Raw genomic sequence first — 19,705 nt, 5'->3', positions numbered from 1 at the left:
TGAATTTTAAAAATGTTCTTGTTTGATTACTATCCTATTTATGAACTTATAACAATGTGTCTCTTATTTGTTTATTTATTCCTTCTAAACTGATAAACAAAAACTAGTCCTCTGCCTCAGGATGTTAGGAATCTTGGTCCATACTGGCATGGGAAGAACCCCTCTGAAATATTTCCTCTATTAAGACTTTAGAGAACAAAGCAAGTCTCCAAAAGCAGTGCCATAACTTCAATTCTGCACCCACAACATTGGCTCAGATGTGATGGATTTTGCATCTCACCTACTTGGAAAGGAGTACAGTAGCATTGATGGATTTCAGTAATCTCTTTAATTTAGTGTTTTGGAAAAAGGAGGGAATGTGGGTATGCCAACCAGGCAATTTGTGCAAATTTTACATACAGGGGGAAATCAAATCACTGGGTGACAGCAAGCAACCTCTTTGCTGAAAAAAATGAGGTTTGCCTTTATGATAGCCTCTTAACACTGATGGACAACAACACTGAACAGGCCTTATCGTGGCTGTTAAGGCTAAATGAAGACCACTTTGTGGCTTCAACTGTGGCTTCCTTGCTATTCGATTTGCATATGCACTGTGCCGCAACATTAGACCTGAGAACTGTCAGCTCCGTGAGGGTCGAATGAGGGCCTAACTCATCAAGAGTTTAAGAACAGGGAAGATAGAGTTCAATATAGAGGCAAAATTGCATAAACCAAACTCGACACAAACCACTCTCAGTGTCCATTGTGTGTGCAGGACGCACACAACAAAGAATTAATGGTGCCGTGTTCAGTGTGCCATGGGTGGTATCATCCCACCTGTTTAAACATACCCTCAACTACCATTTTGGGAGAAAATGACTGGCAGTGCCAGAATTGTAACGTAGCATAACTACTGAAACACCAGAAATTATTTGGACTGAAAGATCTTCAATGATATACACAAAATGTAAAAAAATAACATTTTATTTTTAAATAAAATTATAATTTATTTATATATTTATTTAAAGAGCACCTATTGTCCGATTCACGTTAAATTTCCTTTGATGTGTAAGTGTGTATTAGTGTGACGGTTAATCCATGGCTGAATCCCAAACTGCCTACTTCCATACTATATAGTACGCAAAGTAGCGCTTTTTACATACTATATAGTATGGAAGTAGGCGGTTTGGGATTCAGCCCATGTCTTGTTTCTGTTTCGATTGTGGTCACCTGAACATTCATTGATTAATTGATTAATTACCTGCCTCATCACACCTGTATGTCATTTAGTATGTGTATTTATACTCCTGTCTGTGTCACACTCACTGCTGGATCATTGTCATTACTTTCATGTTTATACCTGTGCTTCATATTACGTGGTCCTTACCTGCCCGTTGTTGTTTCTCATGTTTTATTTCCTGTTTGTTAATAAATGTTATTTATTTTCGTGAACTCTGCACTGCGTCCTAACTCCTGTTATCCAGTCGTGACAATTAGTACATGTTAACGATATGCAAAAGGTACAAACCCCAAAGTATCGTCTCCAGCGTAAATCTCTTTTCTCAACAAACACACGGATTATAGGCAACAGTTTACTTCCTAGGATTGGTGATGTAGAGAAGACTGACATTATCATTAGAGGTCTACACGGAAGACCCGAAGACACGGGACCCGACCCGGGACCCGTACGGGTTCGGGTCTATATTTTAAATGATCAGCCGGGTCCGAGTCGGGTCTCAATTTAATTCTTCGTGTCCCGGGTCTGTTTAACATTGTGGGTAATACCCGAAGTCGATCGGACTCGGACAACACACACTCACATTTAAATAAAATATTTCAAAAACAGCAACAAAAACTTAGATGAACTGTCGCATACATTTTTTTCTATGACGCTAAAATTGAGTTAAAAAGTTTATATTTGGTTGCTCCAACCAGGCAGCTAACGCGCATGTGCTCTTTTAATGTTTCTCTGGCTACCAGTCAAGAGCTTCTGCAGTGAGACGCAATGACTTTACCTTTGACAATTGGCTCTTTTATTTAGAAGGCGGGACCTATTCCGCCGTACCGCGCATTTTGCACTGACTTCTCTCATTTTTATAATAACATTATAAATTAACCGTCTTGCTGATATATCTAAAGTTTTCGCGACTCTGCTCAAAGAGCACAAAGATGATAGCAAAGAAGTAAAGCTAACGAAAGCAGCAATGGCACTGAACGAGCAATCGTTATTACAGTATTTCACAATTGCTAAACACATTTCTTGAAACCTTCACCCATATTTTCAAAACCTTAAACACAAAACCCAGTCTTTAAACTACATACACAAAACCCCTGACTCCTCTGGCAAATCAAACACTTGCCTCAAAATCATTTGATCTGTGCTCAAAATCAAACAATGCTTTCAAAACATAAACACAGCCAGTCAAAATATAAACACTCATCAGCATTCAATAGACACTAAATTAAAAAATTGTGAACACAGCGACCAGGGCATGCAGTTACAGAGAAAAATGTTTATTGCATATAGAAAATAATTTTGGCATAAATAAAGTAAATAATTCACAACTCAGTATAGCAAATATATTGCATACTGTAAGTACTGTGAGTAATACAGTATTGAATTTAGGTATTTTCAGCATAAAAATAAAGACAACTCTAAATGAAAAAAGCATATTACACAAAATATTGTGCAATTGCAAAATCAAATTCAATTACAGATTCATTCTGCCTCAGCATCTCGTCTTCGTGCTGGGTCCGGCCAGAGGACTTCGTCCACATCACATGCAATGTTGTCCCTTGCTAGGCAACGGGGGAAGAACCTTCTTGTGTGCCGGATCCAGCCTTGACAACACTCCACACCTATGTCATCACAGGCCAATTCCATTGCCTGTAAAAGATTTAACCTTGTATATGGGTTACGGTCATAGACCTTCCATCGCCACGCAGAGAAAAACTCTTCTATTGGGTTAAGGAAAGGGCTGTATGGTGGAAGGCAAACATTCATGAATCGCTGGTTGATGTTGAACCACTCACGTATTCGGACACTACGGTGAAAGCTGACATTGTCCCAAACCACGACATAGACAGGATTCACTGCCTGCTGATGATCCTGCTGCTCACGTTCAAACAAAACATCCCGAAGACCAGCCAGAAATGTAAGAAGATGGTCAGTGTTATATGGCCCCAGGGTTGCATGATGGTGGAGAACCCCTCCATTGCTTATGGCTGCACATAGGGTGACATTGCCACCACGCTGGCCAGGGACTTCCACAATGGCACGTTGGCCAATTACGTTCCAGCCTCTCCTTCTTCTCTTCGCCAGATTGAACCCTGCTTCATCTACAAAAATATATTCATGGGGCCTTTCCATGGAATCCATTTCAAACACCCTCTATATATAAAATAGATAAATAAAAAGTTTTGTAAGTGTTACAGAAAGACATACTTCTGCAAAAGTGTATGTATATGCACTCCTGATTTACATACACAACAACAAAGTGCAGTTACAGTAACAGTATAGGACGATAACTGTAGGCTACAAACTTGTACTGTAAACATCAGTGCTGAAAGTGTACACTTACTTGCACATACTGATATTGGAGATCTTTGACCCTTTCTGAATTGCGCTCAAAGGGTACTCTGTACACTTGCTTCATTCTTACCCTGTTGCGATGGAGGACACGGGAGATGGTAGAAAGGCTCACACTGTTGATACCTTCAAAGTTTTCATTGTCTTCTACAAGTCTTTGCTGTATTTCACGCAGTCTGATGACATTGTTTTGACGCACCATATCAACAATGAGAGCCTCTTGCTGTTGTAAGAACAAAGGAGTCCTTCCACCGTCATTTGGTAGTCTTGCAATTCTACAAAAGGGAAAATGCTCTTATAAATGTATACATAAAGGAACAATAGTAATGGACATCAGATTCACATGTAAAATGTATTGTAAATCTTTTTCTCTTTTTCCCCACTCCCCTTTCTATTGACAAATTGATGTACCTTATCAAACGTATACAGTAAACTTTCAGTTGCAAAATAAAAAAAACAATACATTTACCTGTTCTCTTCTCTGAATGTCCTGATTATGGTGGCCACAGAGAATCTAGACAAATTGGGTTGTACTCTTTGTCCTGCTTCCCTCATTGTCATTCCGTGAACAAGAACATGGTCTGTCACAGTTGCCCAAATTTGATCTGAAATTACTATTCTTGGTCTTGCTCTTCGTGGCCCTTGTACTCTTCCTCCTCGTCCACCACCTCTTACACGAACTCTTCCTCTTCTGTCTCTTACATTGTTTCTATCCATTGTGGTATCAACAATCAACATACCTGGTACACCTGTGTATTCTGAACTGGCTTATATTCTAGACCACTGATTTGATCACATCATTAGAAACAAGTGTGAACAATTTTGAGTTGTTGTGTGTTAACGATGACAACTGTGTTGAAGTTGTGTTTACATTTTGCCACATGTATTCACCATTTTGCATCACAGTGCAAAATGTGTTTTAGTGAATAAGAATGTGTTTAGAGTTTTGCAAAAAGAGTGGATAAGATTTGCAACAGTGTCTTAACTACCTGAACTTGTTTAAGGTTTTGCCTACAAAGTGACTAATTCGACCAATGGGTTTAGGCCACTGAGCATTGGGTTCAGAGAATAGGGTTTAGTGTTTTAGCAATTGTGAAATACTGTATAATCCAAATGGGCAAACATTATTAAGCAAGTTGACCCGATACACAACAAATGTAAAACTGCGTTATCAATCATACTTGGCAAAAGTAGCGGAACATGTTGATCCCTACATATGTAAACTCCATAGTTGACTATCATTATATAAAGCCTGATGTCTGTCAATTATTATATACAATAAAGACACTTTACACCTCTTTTTAAAGGTCATTGTATGTTTTACCCTATACTGGGAAATACCTTCTAATGATCTGCCCTGTCCCTCTCTAGTCACAGTAGCCAGCCTGTTCTCTAGCCGCAGGAGCTCCTGGAATCAAAATCAAACTGAAATACCATAAACATCACAGGCACCGTTCTCAAGGGTGCCGAGGACAACTTGGGGAATTTAGAATTTTCGATTAACCTAACCTGCATGTATTTGGGCTTTGGGAATAAACCAAAGTACCTGAAGTAAACCCACGCTGAAACAGGGAGAAAATGCCAACTCCACAAAGAAAGACCTCCTGTCTCAGCCGGAGCTTGAACCGACTCACAACAGTGCTAACCACCAAGCCACTGTGCCTCCTAAATAAGAAACAATGACAACAAATAAAGCATCTGAATAAACTGTGGCAGAATATTAAGTCAGCTTCATTGTCATTCCATGTATGCATGCATGTATTTGAATAAGAACACAATGTCATGCCTTACAAGAACACAGTGTTACAATTTAACATACAGTTGAAAGAAAAAGTATGTGAACCCTTTGGGCTTACTTGGATTTCTTCATAAATTGGTCATAAAATGTGTTCTGATCTTCATCTAAGTCACAACAATAGAGAAACACAGTCTGCTTACAGTTTGTCTCAATTGCTAAAACACTAAAACCCATTGGCTGAACAAAGTTCTCAGTTGCCTGAACTCATTTATCTAATTGTGCAGTCTGTTGTCAATACCTTAAACCATTTCACATCATAAAACACAATTTGCAGATTTCACTTAGACTTTTTAGCAAAACTCCAAACACATACTCATTCTCAAAACACAATCTGCACTCTAATGCACATGTCATGCATACTGCTAAACACAAGCGGCAACAATCAATTGCAAATATCATCACACATGTCATTGATTAAACACAACCACTCAAAATTGATTTAACCCGTTTCAAATGATGTGACACAACCAATATAAGTCAGTTCACTGTTGTATACAGTAGTACAGTGCATTTTAGGCTGTATACTGTAAAATGAACAAATTGTATGGCCCTGAACATTGTGCTTTCCTTTTGTAACTGTACCCAGATAGCACATGTACGTCGCGGAGACGTCTGCTAAATATCGCTTCATCTTCTGTAGATCGGCTTCGAACATTGAAAAGTAAGACGTCTGCAATATCTCTGCAAGACGTCTTGGCGATGTCTTGAAACATTCGAAATTTTTACGAGCTGAATGCATCTTCGGGAGATCTTGAATCCGAGCAAACGCAGACAAATTAGCTGACGTAATAAAACAACTCACTAATTTCTTTTTTAATTGTATTGAACACAAATATAAGGCATTACCTCGCCACATTTTTTTAAGAGTTTGGCTTTTTTTGCACGCATAAAATATTATACCTCTTATCAACGTGCAATACAGAAACATGGAATAATTCCATTCAATACGTTATGTATACGTGAATACGCAAGTACCTTCGTGTAAATACGTTTAGCAGTTTCACTTCAGGTGGCACCATTTAAATAGCAGAATAATAAAACTAATAAAGGTAAAGTTACTCACAGAAAGTATCTTCTATCTACACTAATCAAACACATTATGTATTTTTTTGACCAGGTATTATCTAGCATTACATCATGAATTGTTGTTCCGACAATTAGATTTATGAAACCTATGTGCTTATTGTTCATTACATCCAGAGCCTACCCAATATGCTGCAAACTATGACATTTAGCACCTCTTTATTTAATCACTGCACACGACCCACGTTACATTTTAGACTCTGCATGTTCTACATAAAGAGGGAATTCTTGAAAAATGTATTAATAATAATCATAAAAATAAAATGCATTAAGAATACAGTGATGTAGTAAGTGCTGAAAGGTACCATGTTACATTGTGAATAGTCACAAATAAAGGAGACTTAGACTTAGGGGCTGTCCACACAGAGACGCGAATCACTGTATACGCATAAATTTGTTATCGTATTGGCGTTTCATCCACACGGATCCGGCGATTTCAGAGAGTGAAACCGCTATTTTTTGAAACCTGGTCCTAAAGTGGATAAATCTGAAACCGACACCCTTGCGGTTTCGTCTGTACAGCCAATCCGTATATTTTGTGAAGCGAAAACGTCATCACATCACGTGTCAGAAGCGTCACACGTAACAGCAACAACAATAACGGCGTACTATGTGATTGTGTTCATGCTACAGAAGCAACTAAAGCCTACTAGCTTTATTACAGCAAACTCTATTGCTTCTATGCAATTGTGGTGACCAACAAGCGATCATCGACAGCACCATACGTTGGTTATGCGCATGCTCAAAGTCTTCTTCTCCGTGTATAGTGTATATCTGTAGCAGATTTACAGCGCCCCATACTGGTCCGGCATATATACTACACCGGTTTCAGTCGGTTTCAGTGGTTTCGTGTTTACGGATTATTTTTTTAGAGCAAGGAAAAAAAATGATCGGATAGGGAATGCACCGGCTTCGTGTGGATATAGCCTTAGATGGGACTTTAATTACAATACAACATTCAGTACACCAGGGGATTTTTTTAAACTGTGGGTCAGGAGGACCCACTTGTGTGTCAAACAGTACGTTACTGTGTGTTGCAGACCTTATGATGCAACAACAGTTTGGCCAAATTAATAATTAGCCATGACATGGTTTTGATAGAATATCAAAATATTTTGGTAAAATAAACATATTTACTCTTACATTATGAAATAGAAAATAAAATGAAAAAGTAGATTACACTTGTCTAATAGGTTGAGGAATGAGGAGTTTGAAAAACTCTGATTTACACAATAATAGTCTCAATTAAAGTTAAAAATAAATTGTAATAGAACTGAAATGATAGCATTTGCAGTTGGCAGTCATTAAATGAACATGGCAGATGAGGTGTGGGAATGATGCTGGGCCAGAGTTAAATCTGTGCATCTTGGCATATCAGGGTGGTTCATCCTTAAGTGCTGCACGAAGAAGAGAAAGGATAAAAAAGATTATTTTATAAGAAAATAGTTCTCACAAATCAACATTGTACCATCAACCCCCATATTAATAATAATGCAATTACATGCAAACAAACCAGTCAATCGTGAATATATATCAGATACTACACACCTGTGACTGATACATTAAGATTCTCACAAAATTTTAGGGCTAGCTTAATACCACAGTTCTGGCTATTCTTCATATTCTGTGTGGTGGTTAGTTTGCAATAGTGACAAAAATGAACTTTTCATAACATTAAAATTTTTAACTTAAACTGACTTTCAAGAGCACAGTTATACAACACAGTCCAAGTGTTTTTATATAAAAATATATAGATTGAGATTTTTATTTTGAAGATACAAGGACAAATGTATCTGCTTGCTGCCTTCATCAGTGTGATCAATGGTTGTGTTAAAAACATGGAGAATAATCAGGTGGTGACAATAAGGTGAAATAATTATGCTGCATTACAGACAACTTGGATTTCGGATGCTATGTCATTAAAACATAATGAAATGGCAGAAACGGTTACTGGATGCTGTAACATTCATGTTCATAAATACTATGTGCTGTAAATATAGTTTAAAGTTTGTTTGCGATTCATGTAAGTTTGTGAAAGGCTGAAAAGTCAGATGACACACCTCGCTGAGGTCGGTGTTGCTTGATTTGCCCGAGTTGAGAGTTTGGATACTCAACTTTCTTTGCAGTTCCAGACTTTTTCCAGGTTTGAGGTCGATGACAGCATTAGTTCAAAGACTCTGTAACAACAGAGCACAATAGGAACATCATATCAGACAAAATATGTCATTTATATTAACTGCACCCACATAAAAATAAAAATATGAAAAATCAAAATCTTCATTTAAACCCAAACGGGGTCGAATGCATTGTTTTCTCAATACTAATACATTAAAGTTTTTCAATATTATGGTTGTAATCAATAAAATGTCAGAAAATTTTATTTAAAGATCATATCCCCTTTGGGTTAAAATTAAGTTTTTAATATTTCATGCCATAAAGGCAGGGGCGTAGGAATAAGTTTAACTTTTGGGGGGGGACACATATCGAAAACCTGACAGATCCATTAATGGCTTGAACAGAAATATGTCTTAAATGAACTACAGTGCAAAACATTCACCAACATACTTTATTCAGGCATGAAAATGGGTTAGGGGTGAAAATGGTGAGAAGGATACCCCTCTAGGGGGGTCTGGGGGAATGCTCCCCGCAAGAAAATTTTGAAAATTCCATATTTTAATCCATCAATCTGATGCATTTTGAGATGCATTTTTTTGCCATTAATGCCATATTGAAGTCTCCTGAGGCATATGGTTACGGTCACTATAAAATTCAGGACAAAAGGTGAGCTACAGCAACAATACGGGTATGGTTTGTGTGAATATACAGTGTATTGATTTAATGTGGTGAGGATGTTAATTAAACTAAATTTAATGACCCCTTAGATAAAATAATTAATGAAATAGTTTTTTATATGTCCTTTCCTATTTTGTGCTGCAAAAAAAACTATAAAGAGAATAATACATGGGTAATAAGGTATTTAGCAAAGGTATTTATCCAATTTGAAGGACTGTCTGTACACACTGTGTATCACAACTATCCAGGTTTGATTTGTGTGACCGCTTTTTCTTTTATCCAAAATAGCTGAATTGGTTTATAGCAATGACGTTGCTTGGATATGTTTAAAATAAAACTGATTGAGTTCATGCAGTGCTGTGCAGACAAATGGGCGTATGACATTAAAAAACAGCGAGAGTGAAGTGCTTTCAAAATCACTCTCACAGTACTTTGATGTCGTACGGTGCCCTGTCAGTGCAGTGCCATGTGAATTCAAATCACTTAATGTTGTCTTACAATATGACAATATGTGTAGCTGTGGTTCTGGACTACTACGTCTAATGAAGCAGAATCAATAACATCAACATCATTACACATCAAAAGTAGCACAATTACCATGCTTCTGATGCAACTTTTGAAATGCTTACATAATGTTCGTGGTGTGAGAATGTGAAATAAGTAAAAAAAGAGGACTAATCCAAAAAGACTGCTTAGAACTTGAAGGGATTTTCTGAAATGGATTTGTAAAATCAGATTTCATGTATGTTTTACCATTCAAATGTTCTAAAAATAAAATAATTTCAAACTGATATGTAGAAAAATAAGATCTGATAATGTGAACAAGGTCCGTCTTCAATTTGCACGGTTTGAAAAAAATCATTCGGTAATTAAAAAAATGTAGCCTAATAAAATAAACCTTACATTTGAAGACATCATTCCAAACAATTCATTACCTTGTCTACATGTGGGAAGAGACTCACAGGTGGAGGTAGAGGTTTGGTCTGCACTTTTCATAGCTGGTGCACATGGATTGTGGTAGGCTAGTGAAAAAAATGAAGAAGATTGGTTGTAAAGCAGAGTTTAAACAAGAAGTTGCATTAAAGTCTCATTGTGTGTCATTTTGACAAATAGGTGAATACCAAATCGGTCAATAAATTCTGACTAAGATATCAACAAAACACTTACAAAATTTACAAAAAACAACTATCTGAATCTGCCTGAACTTAAACCTTGTGGTCTGGATGGACATAAACTGGGTGTTTGTCTGTGTGTAATTAAACCATCATGGAAGTCTGATGCAGTTGCCATTAAGGCTGATTTATAGTCAGACCAATGACGTATAGCGGCTACATGTCACTTTTTATTTACATTTCTGCGTCATTGTTTACATCGACATACAATTTTACATGCAGAAAGCTAGTAGCAGATGTTCATAGGCATTTAACAGAGTATCAACGCAAAAGCCGAAGCAGCAGCAGCTTGTTGTGTACATTGTTGGAAGAACATCGTCAGTGATGGATCTAAATAGACAGACACTTTTGTTGGTGATTTGAGTTGTTGAATATAGCTCCTTAACTTGGTACTTTTTTGTTTTTACTGTTGCAAGTGGACAAATGTATGAGGAAATGAGTCAAAGCAAAGTAGTTTTAAAGAAGTACTGTGCAACCATATTTGTATCCGGCTTTAGATCTCACATTAGCTTTAGAGAAACACAGTCTCGGGCAGGTTTTATTTGGTTATGGAGGCTCGATCTCTGCTCTCTGTTACCTAAGCCACAGGACATAGAAACAAAGAACAACAAAGCATGTCAGTTTAAATGTAGTGTAGGATGGGATATTTTAAGTACAAGTTATTTCTTACTTAATGTAATAAGTAGTACTCCATTCAAAGCTATGTTATAATCATAGTCAATAATGGAGGTACTCAATTTAAGAGTAGCAGATATTACATCCTTCTATTACTAATATCACAGGGTAAAATAACCTAGTTAAAAAACCCACCCTACCTAGGACCACCAGTTCTCATCTGACCTGTTACAGCTGCAATACACAGCACAGCTGCAAAGGAACAGAGGAAAGAGACCCAGTTAACGATTACAGATACAACATACTGTCATTATAGTATATATTACAGAATTTAGTATAATATACAATTGCACCCAGTAATGTGTTGTGATGACGCATCCTTATGATGACATCACCAGAGTGCAATCTACTGTGTCCCTTTATTTACATTGCGTTGCCTCTTGTTTTTCAATGTTAAACCATTCTGTTATCATTTAACATCACTTGGAATTTAATATCATTTGTAAACTATGCTACATTCATCAGTTCATTCTAAGGTATACGCTGTTATGAGATCATAGTGTGATTGAACTGTTCATGTTGAAAGTGTGTGTGTGCATAAAAACAATGTCTTTACTGACTAATGAGATACTTTATTCAATACTGCAATACTGCTTTACCATTGACATGGAATGTACCATTTAAGTGATGGGGGTTGATAATTCTGTGTATGACCCTGTTGTGTCAATTTATATTTTGAGTATTGTCTATATTTATGAGATGCTGATTAAGTCATTTTTTAGATTAAATTATATGGTGTTTTAATGTGCATTAGTTCAGGTAATGCCATGTACTTTGATCCTCTGAATGACGATTGTTTGGTCCCTGCTATTGTGGGCTGTTCCTCAGTGCTGGCGCGAAAGTTCAATTAGTCTGGGAGTGTTTGCAGCTGGACAGTCAGTTTGGCATGGCTGTGAACAGAGAGGTCTGCTGTGAGACATGTTTAGAGAAGTTAAGCTCATTGAGTGAAAGTGTTTGACAAACACTAGTGTTTTGCTGCTTGAAGCAATTTTCTTTATTTTTTTCCTTTATTGTAGTGGTGGGCAGAGCGAGGCTTCGTGAAACACTGAAACAGTTGAATCAATTGTGCCGTATGTTTCGAGGCTTCGAAACATCAATCCGAAACCGCCTCCACAGTGACACCTAGCGGTCGTTTGCAGCCTTGACAAGATTTTAGACGAGCGCTGACAAATTGTATCCCACATGTTGTTTGATTGACACACAAGTGATAGGATGGGAGAGTGGATAGTGCTCTCGACTCTCATGCGTAGATCTTAGGATCGAACCCGGGAAATGCATGTGTTACATCATAATAAAATGCTTTTTGTTGTTTTAACATCTGTTTGACAACTACATGAGCTTTTAGGCTCACAATTGTCGATAACTATAGGCTATTCGGGTCTATTTAATAAAAAAAAATGGAATAGAGATATACCAAATAAATAATAAGAGATTCATAAAATATATCAAGCCATAATATGCCACATTGTTTACATATAAAGATCTTTATTCAAATATATAAATTGTTCTGTGTTGATAAACTCAACCAGATTCTTTTTTACATATAATTTCTCCAGCCTTTGAAAACATTCTCACACAAGGGACTCTTTTGCTGGCATGCATTTTTTTGTAAGTGTTACATACATATGATGAAAAATTACTTCTTTTCAGTAAATTATAGTATTTGATCTTGCCAAAAACGCATCTATGATGTATTGTCAGATTTGTTTCCTACCCTGTCAGTTTAAGATTCGACGCAGATTCGACAGGTACGCCACCTTTCGAAATACTTGTGAAATGCACCGCTTGGTGTTTCGAATCACTTCATCACGTGACATGGGTGTTTCGAATCACATTTCGGAGCAGTGTTTCGAAACATTTACGCTTCGGGATCTCGACACAGTGTCGAAACGTCAGTTTCGCGGGAGCCATGCCTACTTTATTGTTTTGATTTAAAACTCACCAATAAATCACATTGGGATAATTTTTCTCACTCCGCCCAAGTAGCAGTGCTTCACCTTCTGAAAATATAGTTCCCAGTATTTATACTGTTAAAAGATGTCTGTTTCTCATATGACCTTGTTATTTGTACACAGTGTGACTATACAAATCACAACACACAAATAGGAAAATGTTTGCGTTATTTTGTCACTTATTGGGAGCAGGATGATGGCTATAGCCATTCACTTCCAGTCTTTGTGGTAAGCTAGCGGGGGCTGCGTCGGACAGAGTTGCATCGCGCACAGAGATGAGAAAGGTATGTATGGACTTATGTAACTCTGGGGGATACAGTGAATAAGCCTCCCAAAATATGGGCGTGTTCCTTTAAAACAAGTTATTTGGACCTAGACAGACCATTCGGTTTCCTAGTTTATACTGATATTCTGTGAACAATATACTCTGTGTGTCATTGTTGCAACTTAAAAAACAAAAAATTACCTGATAATAGAGAGATAACAGAGCTGTAGCACACCTTTAGGACAATGAACGCCAGAATTCTGTATGTGATGGAAAAGCAATAAAACACTGTAAAATAACACTAGTAAAACACTCAGCTTCTTTTGACAATATTGCCAACAAATAAAAAACAGCATATGCTACACTTAACAACTGCAGTTTTTACAACCTGTAAAATTAATCAATATAATTTATACAAGCCTTAACCATAAAACAATAAAAAATGAAAACTATGTACAATCATATTTAGTTAATTATATGCAAGATGCTTTAACTCCACCAGTCTCAGCTCCAGAAATGCACCAGAGCAGGGGTCCCCAACAATGGTTACCACAATGGATAAGACAATCAGGACAGCTACTTTTTAAAAAAAAATAGTATATGCATAACGTTTTTATTTGTTTTATCATTGTTTAAAAATGATAAAATATGTAAAATACATTGAGGTTATTAACAGAATGTGCTTTGGCAGGCACCATGTTGAAGACACTGCACCAGTGACTTTCCACCAAGCACAGAAGATAAATGCTTGGGGTGAACACCCAGATATTATTCTAATTAAAGGGAAAGATCACCCAAAAATGAAAATTCTGTCATTAACCCAGTGCTTCTCAAATAGTGGGGCGGGACCCCCAGGGGGGGCTCGAAGTGACACCAGGGGGGGCGCGCAAGACCCCGGAGAAAATACTTTTTCAGTAAGTGATTTTTTTTGCACCCTCACTTAAAGACATTACACCCCAATCACGCTGATAAGCCGCTTGAGTTTTTTATTATTATTTATTGATTATATTTAATTTAATTTTTCAGTATCAAATGGTCAAAAAATATTATACTTTAAATAAGGATTGATTTTTTATTTCCGGCAAATTGATGCATTTTTAGTCTTTTCTGTTACAGACTAAAAAACAATGTTAATAAAGTTATTCTTTGTTGTAAGTTGATCGATAGTTCTTTTTTTGTGTGTTTTCTTTAATGTTAATAAGGATACAATGTTTTGCAGATGTGTCATTTTATAGACAAATTATACTATTTACAGTCGCGGCGGAGAGTTGGGGGACGCGAAATGTTTACTTCTTCCTAGGGGGGGGGCATGACAGAAAATAATTGAGAAGCACTGCATTAACCCAACCTCATGTTGTTACATACCTGTTTAAATGTCTTTGTTCTAATAAACACAATACATTTTGAGAAATGTTTGTTACCATTATTTCGTGGACCCCATTTACTTTCATAGTATTCTTTTTTCCTACCATGGAAGTAAATGGGTCCACGAATGGTTTGGTAACATTTATCAATGTATCTTCCTTTTGCGTTCATTTTATTTTTGGGTGAACTATCCCTTTAAATGTGCTGTAATGAACAATGCATATGACAATGTTAATGTAAATTGAAAAGTTTTTTTTTAATTACCTTATAAGGTGAACAGATCTTTAGTGGAAGACATACTACGAAAATGTCTACATGTAGTTGAACACATGCTGTGGAACACACACAAAAAAAAAACATCCGTGTTAAAACGCATATCAGATTAAAACTTACTTTTTAATCCTAAAAATAAATATTAATGCAGCACAAATCCTGTCCCAGCTGGTTTCATACACTGTCAAGGCGAATAAATTGCTAAATTAACAATTTAGAAAAGCATTACACAAATCTTTTGTACAGTAATATATGACAAAAACATCCAATCATTGTAAACACAGTACGACCATTACGTGTCATTTGTGTCCAGCTCTTCTGTGGTATACGTCAAAGGACATTAACGTGACCACTGGCTCTGCACTTTTGAGCATTCACACAGGGCGTCAGCGTTAACGATTCTAATTCACTTTTAATGGGTGACGTCATGCGTTGCCGAACTGAATTGTGGATCCGTCGGCGCCGCGTCAGTCCCGTTGCTCGCGGCAGAAGCTGAACATTTCTCAAGCGGCAACGCGTGCGTCATCCAATCAGATCGCCTTATGCAAATTACCTAGACAAAGCCAGCCAATTACGTTTATGGAAGAACGGAGCATGTGTAGCGGCCACTGTGATTGGCCACGCTTCAGACAAGCCTTCCGTTAAGCTTTAACGCTTACGCCCCGTGTGAACGCGCAGTTGAGATTTTTGCTCGATCCTGCAGCTCATCCTTTAAAAACCTACGGTCGCTTGATCCTCGTCTTTAATTTACAAATAATTTGTGTAGCTTCATCCTCTCATTCAGTTAGAAAATATAATCTGTAAATATATATTGGTACATTTACGTTCATTTTGAATCAGTTTCATTTAGGTTCAATCAGTTTGTCATATTGTTGGTTCGTCAAATTGTTGGGTTTGTTCGTCAAATTGTTGGTGGTAAGTATTAATATTTTGTCATCTAGACTTTTGTTAAATAATTTCATAAATACAACTTATTTGTCACCGTAAAAAAGCGCCTCAAAACGTTAATGGCGCGCTTTTCCTTCTCCCTCAGAAAACCGGCTGATAGCGCGCGCCTAACGAACACCCATTCCCCTACCATTAACAATTACATTTGAGCGTGGTGCTTTCATTTTAACACCCAAACATGAAATAAACGCATAATTTACCACGTCAACTGCTTGAGAGATAAAATAAATAAAGGTAGCAATAATAAAATGCAAGTTCCAGTCAGCTCGAGTATGAGCAGGACGATCCTGTTAGCACTGAGGTAATGAGCGGGTTATTTATTTAGCACACCAGTGCAGCTAAAATAATGGGTCACATGACCTGAAAGTACAGCCCTGCATTGGCGAAATTTAATCTGCAACACTGAATATCACAACAATGCAGGCCCAAACGTTGTATATGCATACTTTGCGGTCAAAACGGTTACCTTAATACTGATGGAGTTCCGAAGCAGATGCTTGTTCTGGTACTGTTGCATTTGTGTGAATCATAAAGTGGTCAACAACATTCTATAAACAGTTTTTTTGTGATCGGATGAACCTACACCCTTGCACCGGCACCCCCCACCCCACGTGACACTGCTTAGCACCCACCCACATATTTCCTTTATTTAAAAAGCCAGGTCATTGCCAAAGAGCTATACAGTTCTTAACTCAGTTTCTGGAAGCCCACTGATCTGCACAGTTTTTATATCTCTCTTCTCTGACAGACTCAGGTCAGTTAATGAGCTGAAGATTTGAATCAGGTGTGTTAAAAAAGGGAGACATACACAAATGTGCAGAGCAGTACCTCCATACAAGTACATAGAAATTTTATGTAAACATACACAAAAGGCATCAATTGAGTTATGCTGATAAAAAGACAATTTATAATTTGAACAAAAACCAAAAGTGATAGTTAACCCATTTAAACAAACTTAAAAGTAATACTTCACCGAATTGAATTGAAAAATTGAATTGAATGGTGCTCATGAACGATTTTGTTACAAGCATTGCTCAAAATATTTTCCTTCACGTTTATCAGAACAAGGAAATCTATACAATTTGTAACATCATGAAATCGAGTAAATAATGACAATTTAAATTTTTGGGAAAACTATCCCTTTTTATACTTTGCAAATTTTTTGACTATGTACAAAAGTGATCTGCGAATCATTGCATTTTAGCTTAGTTATATCTAGCACAATACCAACCCTTTAACTAGCTGAACTGGTATGAAATTTAAATATATAATAAACGTCAGACATACAACTAACTTTACTGTAGTCTTGATGTCTGCCAGCAGAAATTCATTTGTGTAGATGAAAACAGCTTCTTTTGAAATTGTGCGATAAAAATACAGTAGCGTAATGCATGTAACAGTTAATAAATTCAAGTACAGTGTCACGACAATGGATATGCTCATTGGCATGTAACCATGACATAACCCAGCGCCATCCTCTCCCAAAGTCCTGTGAAAACACTGAAAACCACATCCAAATTTACAAATGCACTTTACGGTCTTGCGGCCAAAGCGCAATGAAAATGATGCCACACCAACAAAGCTATTTGACTTTTGTTTGAACCCATCATCCAATAGCCATTAAACAGGCATTTACAGAAAAAGTATGTTAGTGCTAGCAACTTGCCATATTACACTATATATATATTTTTTTCGAATTTAGCAAAGGCCTTTCTCCTCAGCTAGGCACCCACCAGCTAAAAAATAAATTGCGAACTATGTGCCATCCGTTAACTTCATCCTTGTTTCCATGTCTTCCCACCTTAAATGAAGGCTGAAACACAAGAAACATAATAAACTTAGAATGCATTCATCAATAATTCCCATAGCATATGTAAATATCTCAAATGCAGCAACAGTAAAATCAAAACCTAATGGAAAACAATATACAGTACATAAACATTAGACAAACTAATATCCATTTCACACATGTCCACATTTATTAACTTTTGCCTTTTTTCATTTGACTACAGGTGGTTATCTCCAGCCCTCATACACAGTTAATCAAGGTATGCTGATCTTTTATTATTGTGCACAAGGATTGGTATGTCAGTAAAGAAAACTGTATTGTATATGTGTTAATGTCTTAATATAGCATGGCTTGCAACGAACCTTCTTATTGGACACTAAGAAGAAAGGCTAAAGATAAGGTTGCAAAACAACTGCAGTCACTAGAGGCAACAGCATGGGGAGATGAGCCTGGTAACATGCTTAGTGACACAAATAATACCCATGAAAACGATGAGGATGACATATTTATGGACTGTGTCTCTCATGTTGATGACACTGAATACATGTCAAGTGTTCTTGATGACACGGAATCAGAAACCGAGTCTGAACTTGAGGATGATCCAACTTCCCTTGAAGATGATTTGGCAACCTGGGCTACTGAACACAAAATAACACATGTTGCATTAAATTCCCTTCTCAACACATTACGGAAACACAAATTAAACCTACCAAAGGACTCCAGAACATTGTTAGGAACTGTGCGTTCCAACACAGAAATACAAGAAAAGGCTGGTGGCAAGTATTACCATTTCGGTGTCCTAAAGTCAATTGCAGGGGTGCTACGTCAGAACACTGACATTTTGGAGAGGATTAACATTTTGGAGCTTCAGGTCAACATCGATGGCTTGCCTCTATATAAGAGCTCAGCAACACAGTTCTGGCCCATTCTAGGTACAGTGCAAAATTTAGTTAATGAGGAACCTGTGACAATAGGGTTATTTTGCGGAACTTGTAAACCTACCTCGCTGGATGAATATCTCCAAGACTTCATTTCTGAAATCAACGAATTAGCCAATGGTTTCGAGTTCGAAGGAGTGAAGTTGCAGTTACAGCTATCTTCCATGGTGTGTGATGCACCTGCACGTGCATTCCTGAAAAACGTTAAAGGGCATACAGGCTATCACGGATGTGAAAAATGCACCCAGGAAGGTCTGTACCTAGAAAACAGAGTGACATTTCCAAGAAATGATATGCCTTTAAGAACTGATGAGAGTTTCAGAAACAAGACAGATCCTGATCATCATCATGGGACCTCACCTCTTGAACAAACATCCTTGGATATGGTGTCTGGATTCCCACTCGATTACATGCACCTTGTGTGCCTTGGAATCACAAGACGGCTTCTCCACTTGTGGCTAAAGCTGGGTCCACTTAGTTGTAGGTTGTCAGGATTCCAAATAAACACAACAACAGAAAGGTTTATAAATGCTCGGAGAAGTGTGCCCATAGAATTTGCACGTAAACCAAGGTCACTTAAGGAAATCGACAGGTGGAAGGCAACAGAGTTCAGGCAGTTTTTATTGTATACTGGACCTGTCATGATGAAGGATATTCTTAGGACAGAAGTGTACAACAACTTTATGCTGCTCTTTGTGGGAATCTTCATCCTAAGTAACAACAGTTTGATTGAAGATTACTGTGATTATGCCAATGACATACTGGCCCTATTTGTCACTCACTTTGGTCAACTGTATGGTCCACAATTCCTGTCGTACAATGCACACTGCCTTGTACACCTTGCAGATGATGCAAAACAGCACGGCGTCCTAGAAAACTTCAGTGCTTTCAAGTACGAGAATCATCTGAACAAACTGAAGAGACTACTGAGAAAACCAACATGCCCTCTGAGTCAAATAGTTAGAAGATTTTCAGAAATGCAAAGAAGCGTAAGAGACACTCACAAAAACAGGCCACATCTGCTCAAAAAAACAGCATGCAACTGGGGCCCGTACCATGAAAATGGTTAAACAAACTCAGGGTTAC

The 19,705-nt window shown here is 37.4% G+C and overlaps 2 protein-coding genes and 2 long non-coding RNA genes across 7 annotated transcripts; 1 reads left to right on the top strand and 3 right to left on the bottom strand.

Moving 5' to 3' along the window:
• Nucleotides 1-2,213: 2,213 nt before the first annotated feature.
• Nucleotides 2,214-4,686, bottom strand: LOC141369165 (uncharacterized). The gene is made up of 3 exons (XM_073874720.1): nucleotides 4,038-4,686; nucleotides 3,561-3,843; nucleotides 2,214-3,370 (listed from the first exon to the last, which is right to left on the bottom strand). Exons 1-3 carry the CDS (start codon nucleotides 4,304-4,306, stop codon nucleotides 2,699-2,701), a joined length of 1,224 nt encoding a protein of 407 aa, XP_073730821.1. The 5' UTR covers nucleotides 4,307-4,686; the 3' UTR covers nucleotides 2,214-2,698.
• A 2,691-nt stretch (nucleotides 4,687-7,377) lies between these two features.
• Nucleotides 7,378-12,467, bottom strand: LOC141368999 (uncharacterized). The gene is made up of 6 exons (XR_012372448.1): nucleotides 11,863-12,467; nucleotides 11,230-11,281; nucleotides 10,919-10,991; nucleotides 10,178-10,264; nucleotides 8,510-8,626; nucleotides 7,378-7,846 (listed from the first exon to the last, which is right to left on the bottom strand). It is a non-coding gene; the product is annotated as an uncharacterized lncRNA (long non-coding RNA).
• A 3,097-nt stretch (nucleotides 12,468-15,564) lies between these two features.
• LOC141349130 (uncharacterized) lies at nucleotides 15,565-19,689 on the top strand. The gene is made up of 3 exons (XM_073873878.1): nucleotides 15,565-15,859; nucleotides 17,905-17,940; nucleotides 18,027-19,689. The coding sequence occupies exon 3, from the start codon at nucleotides 18,028-18,030 to the stop codon at nucleotides 19,687-19,689; it is 1,662 nt and encodes a 553-aa protein (XP_073729979.1). The 5' UTR covers nucleotides 15,565-15,859; nucleotides 17,905-17,940; nucleotide 18,027.
• On the bottom strand, nucleotides 16,537-19,665 carry LOC129446137 (uncharacterized). 4 transcript variants are annotated; one of them, XR_012372447.1, is made up of 7 exons: nucleotides 19,402-19,539; nucleotides 19,256-19,329; nucleotides 18,980-19,092; nucleotides 18,684-18,879; nucleotides 18,469-18,609; nucleotides 18,044-18,319; nucleotides 16,537-17,705 (listed from the first exon to the last, which is right to left on the bottom strand). It is a non-coding gene; the product is annotated as an uncharacterized lncRNA (long non-coding RNA). The 4 variants fall into 4 exon arrangements; XR_012372445.1 differs by adding an exon at nucleotides 19,624-19,665 and having other exon boundaries at nucleotides 16,538-17,705; nucleotides 18,980-19,545; XR_012372446.1 differs by adding an exon at nucleotides 19,624-19,665 and having other exon boundaries at nucleotides 16,538-17,705; nucleotides 18,980-19,542.
• Nucleotides 19,690-19,705: the final 16 nt, after the last annotated feature.

The sequence above is a fragment of the Misgurnus anguillicaudatus genome, chromosome 12, assembly GCF_027580225.2.
Source record: "Misgurnus anguillicaudatus chromosome 12, ASM2758022v2, whole genome shotgun sequence".
NCBI lineage: Eukaryota > Metazoa > Chordata > Actinopteri > Cypriniformes > Cobitidae > Misgurnus > Misgurnus anguillicaudatus.
This window is presented reverse-complemented; position numbering and strand designations above follow the sequence as displayed.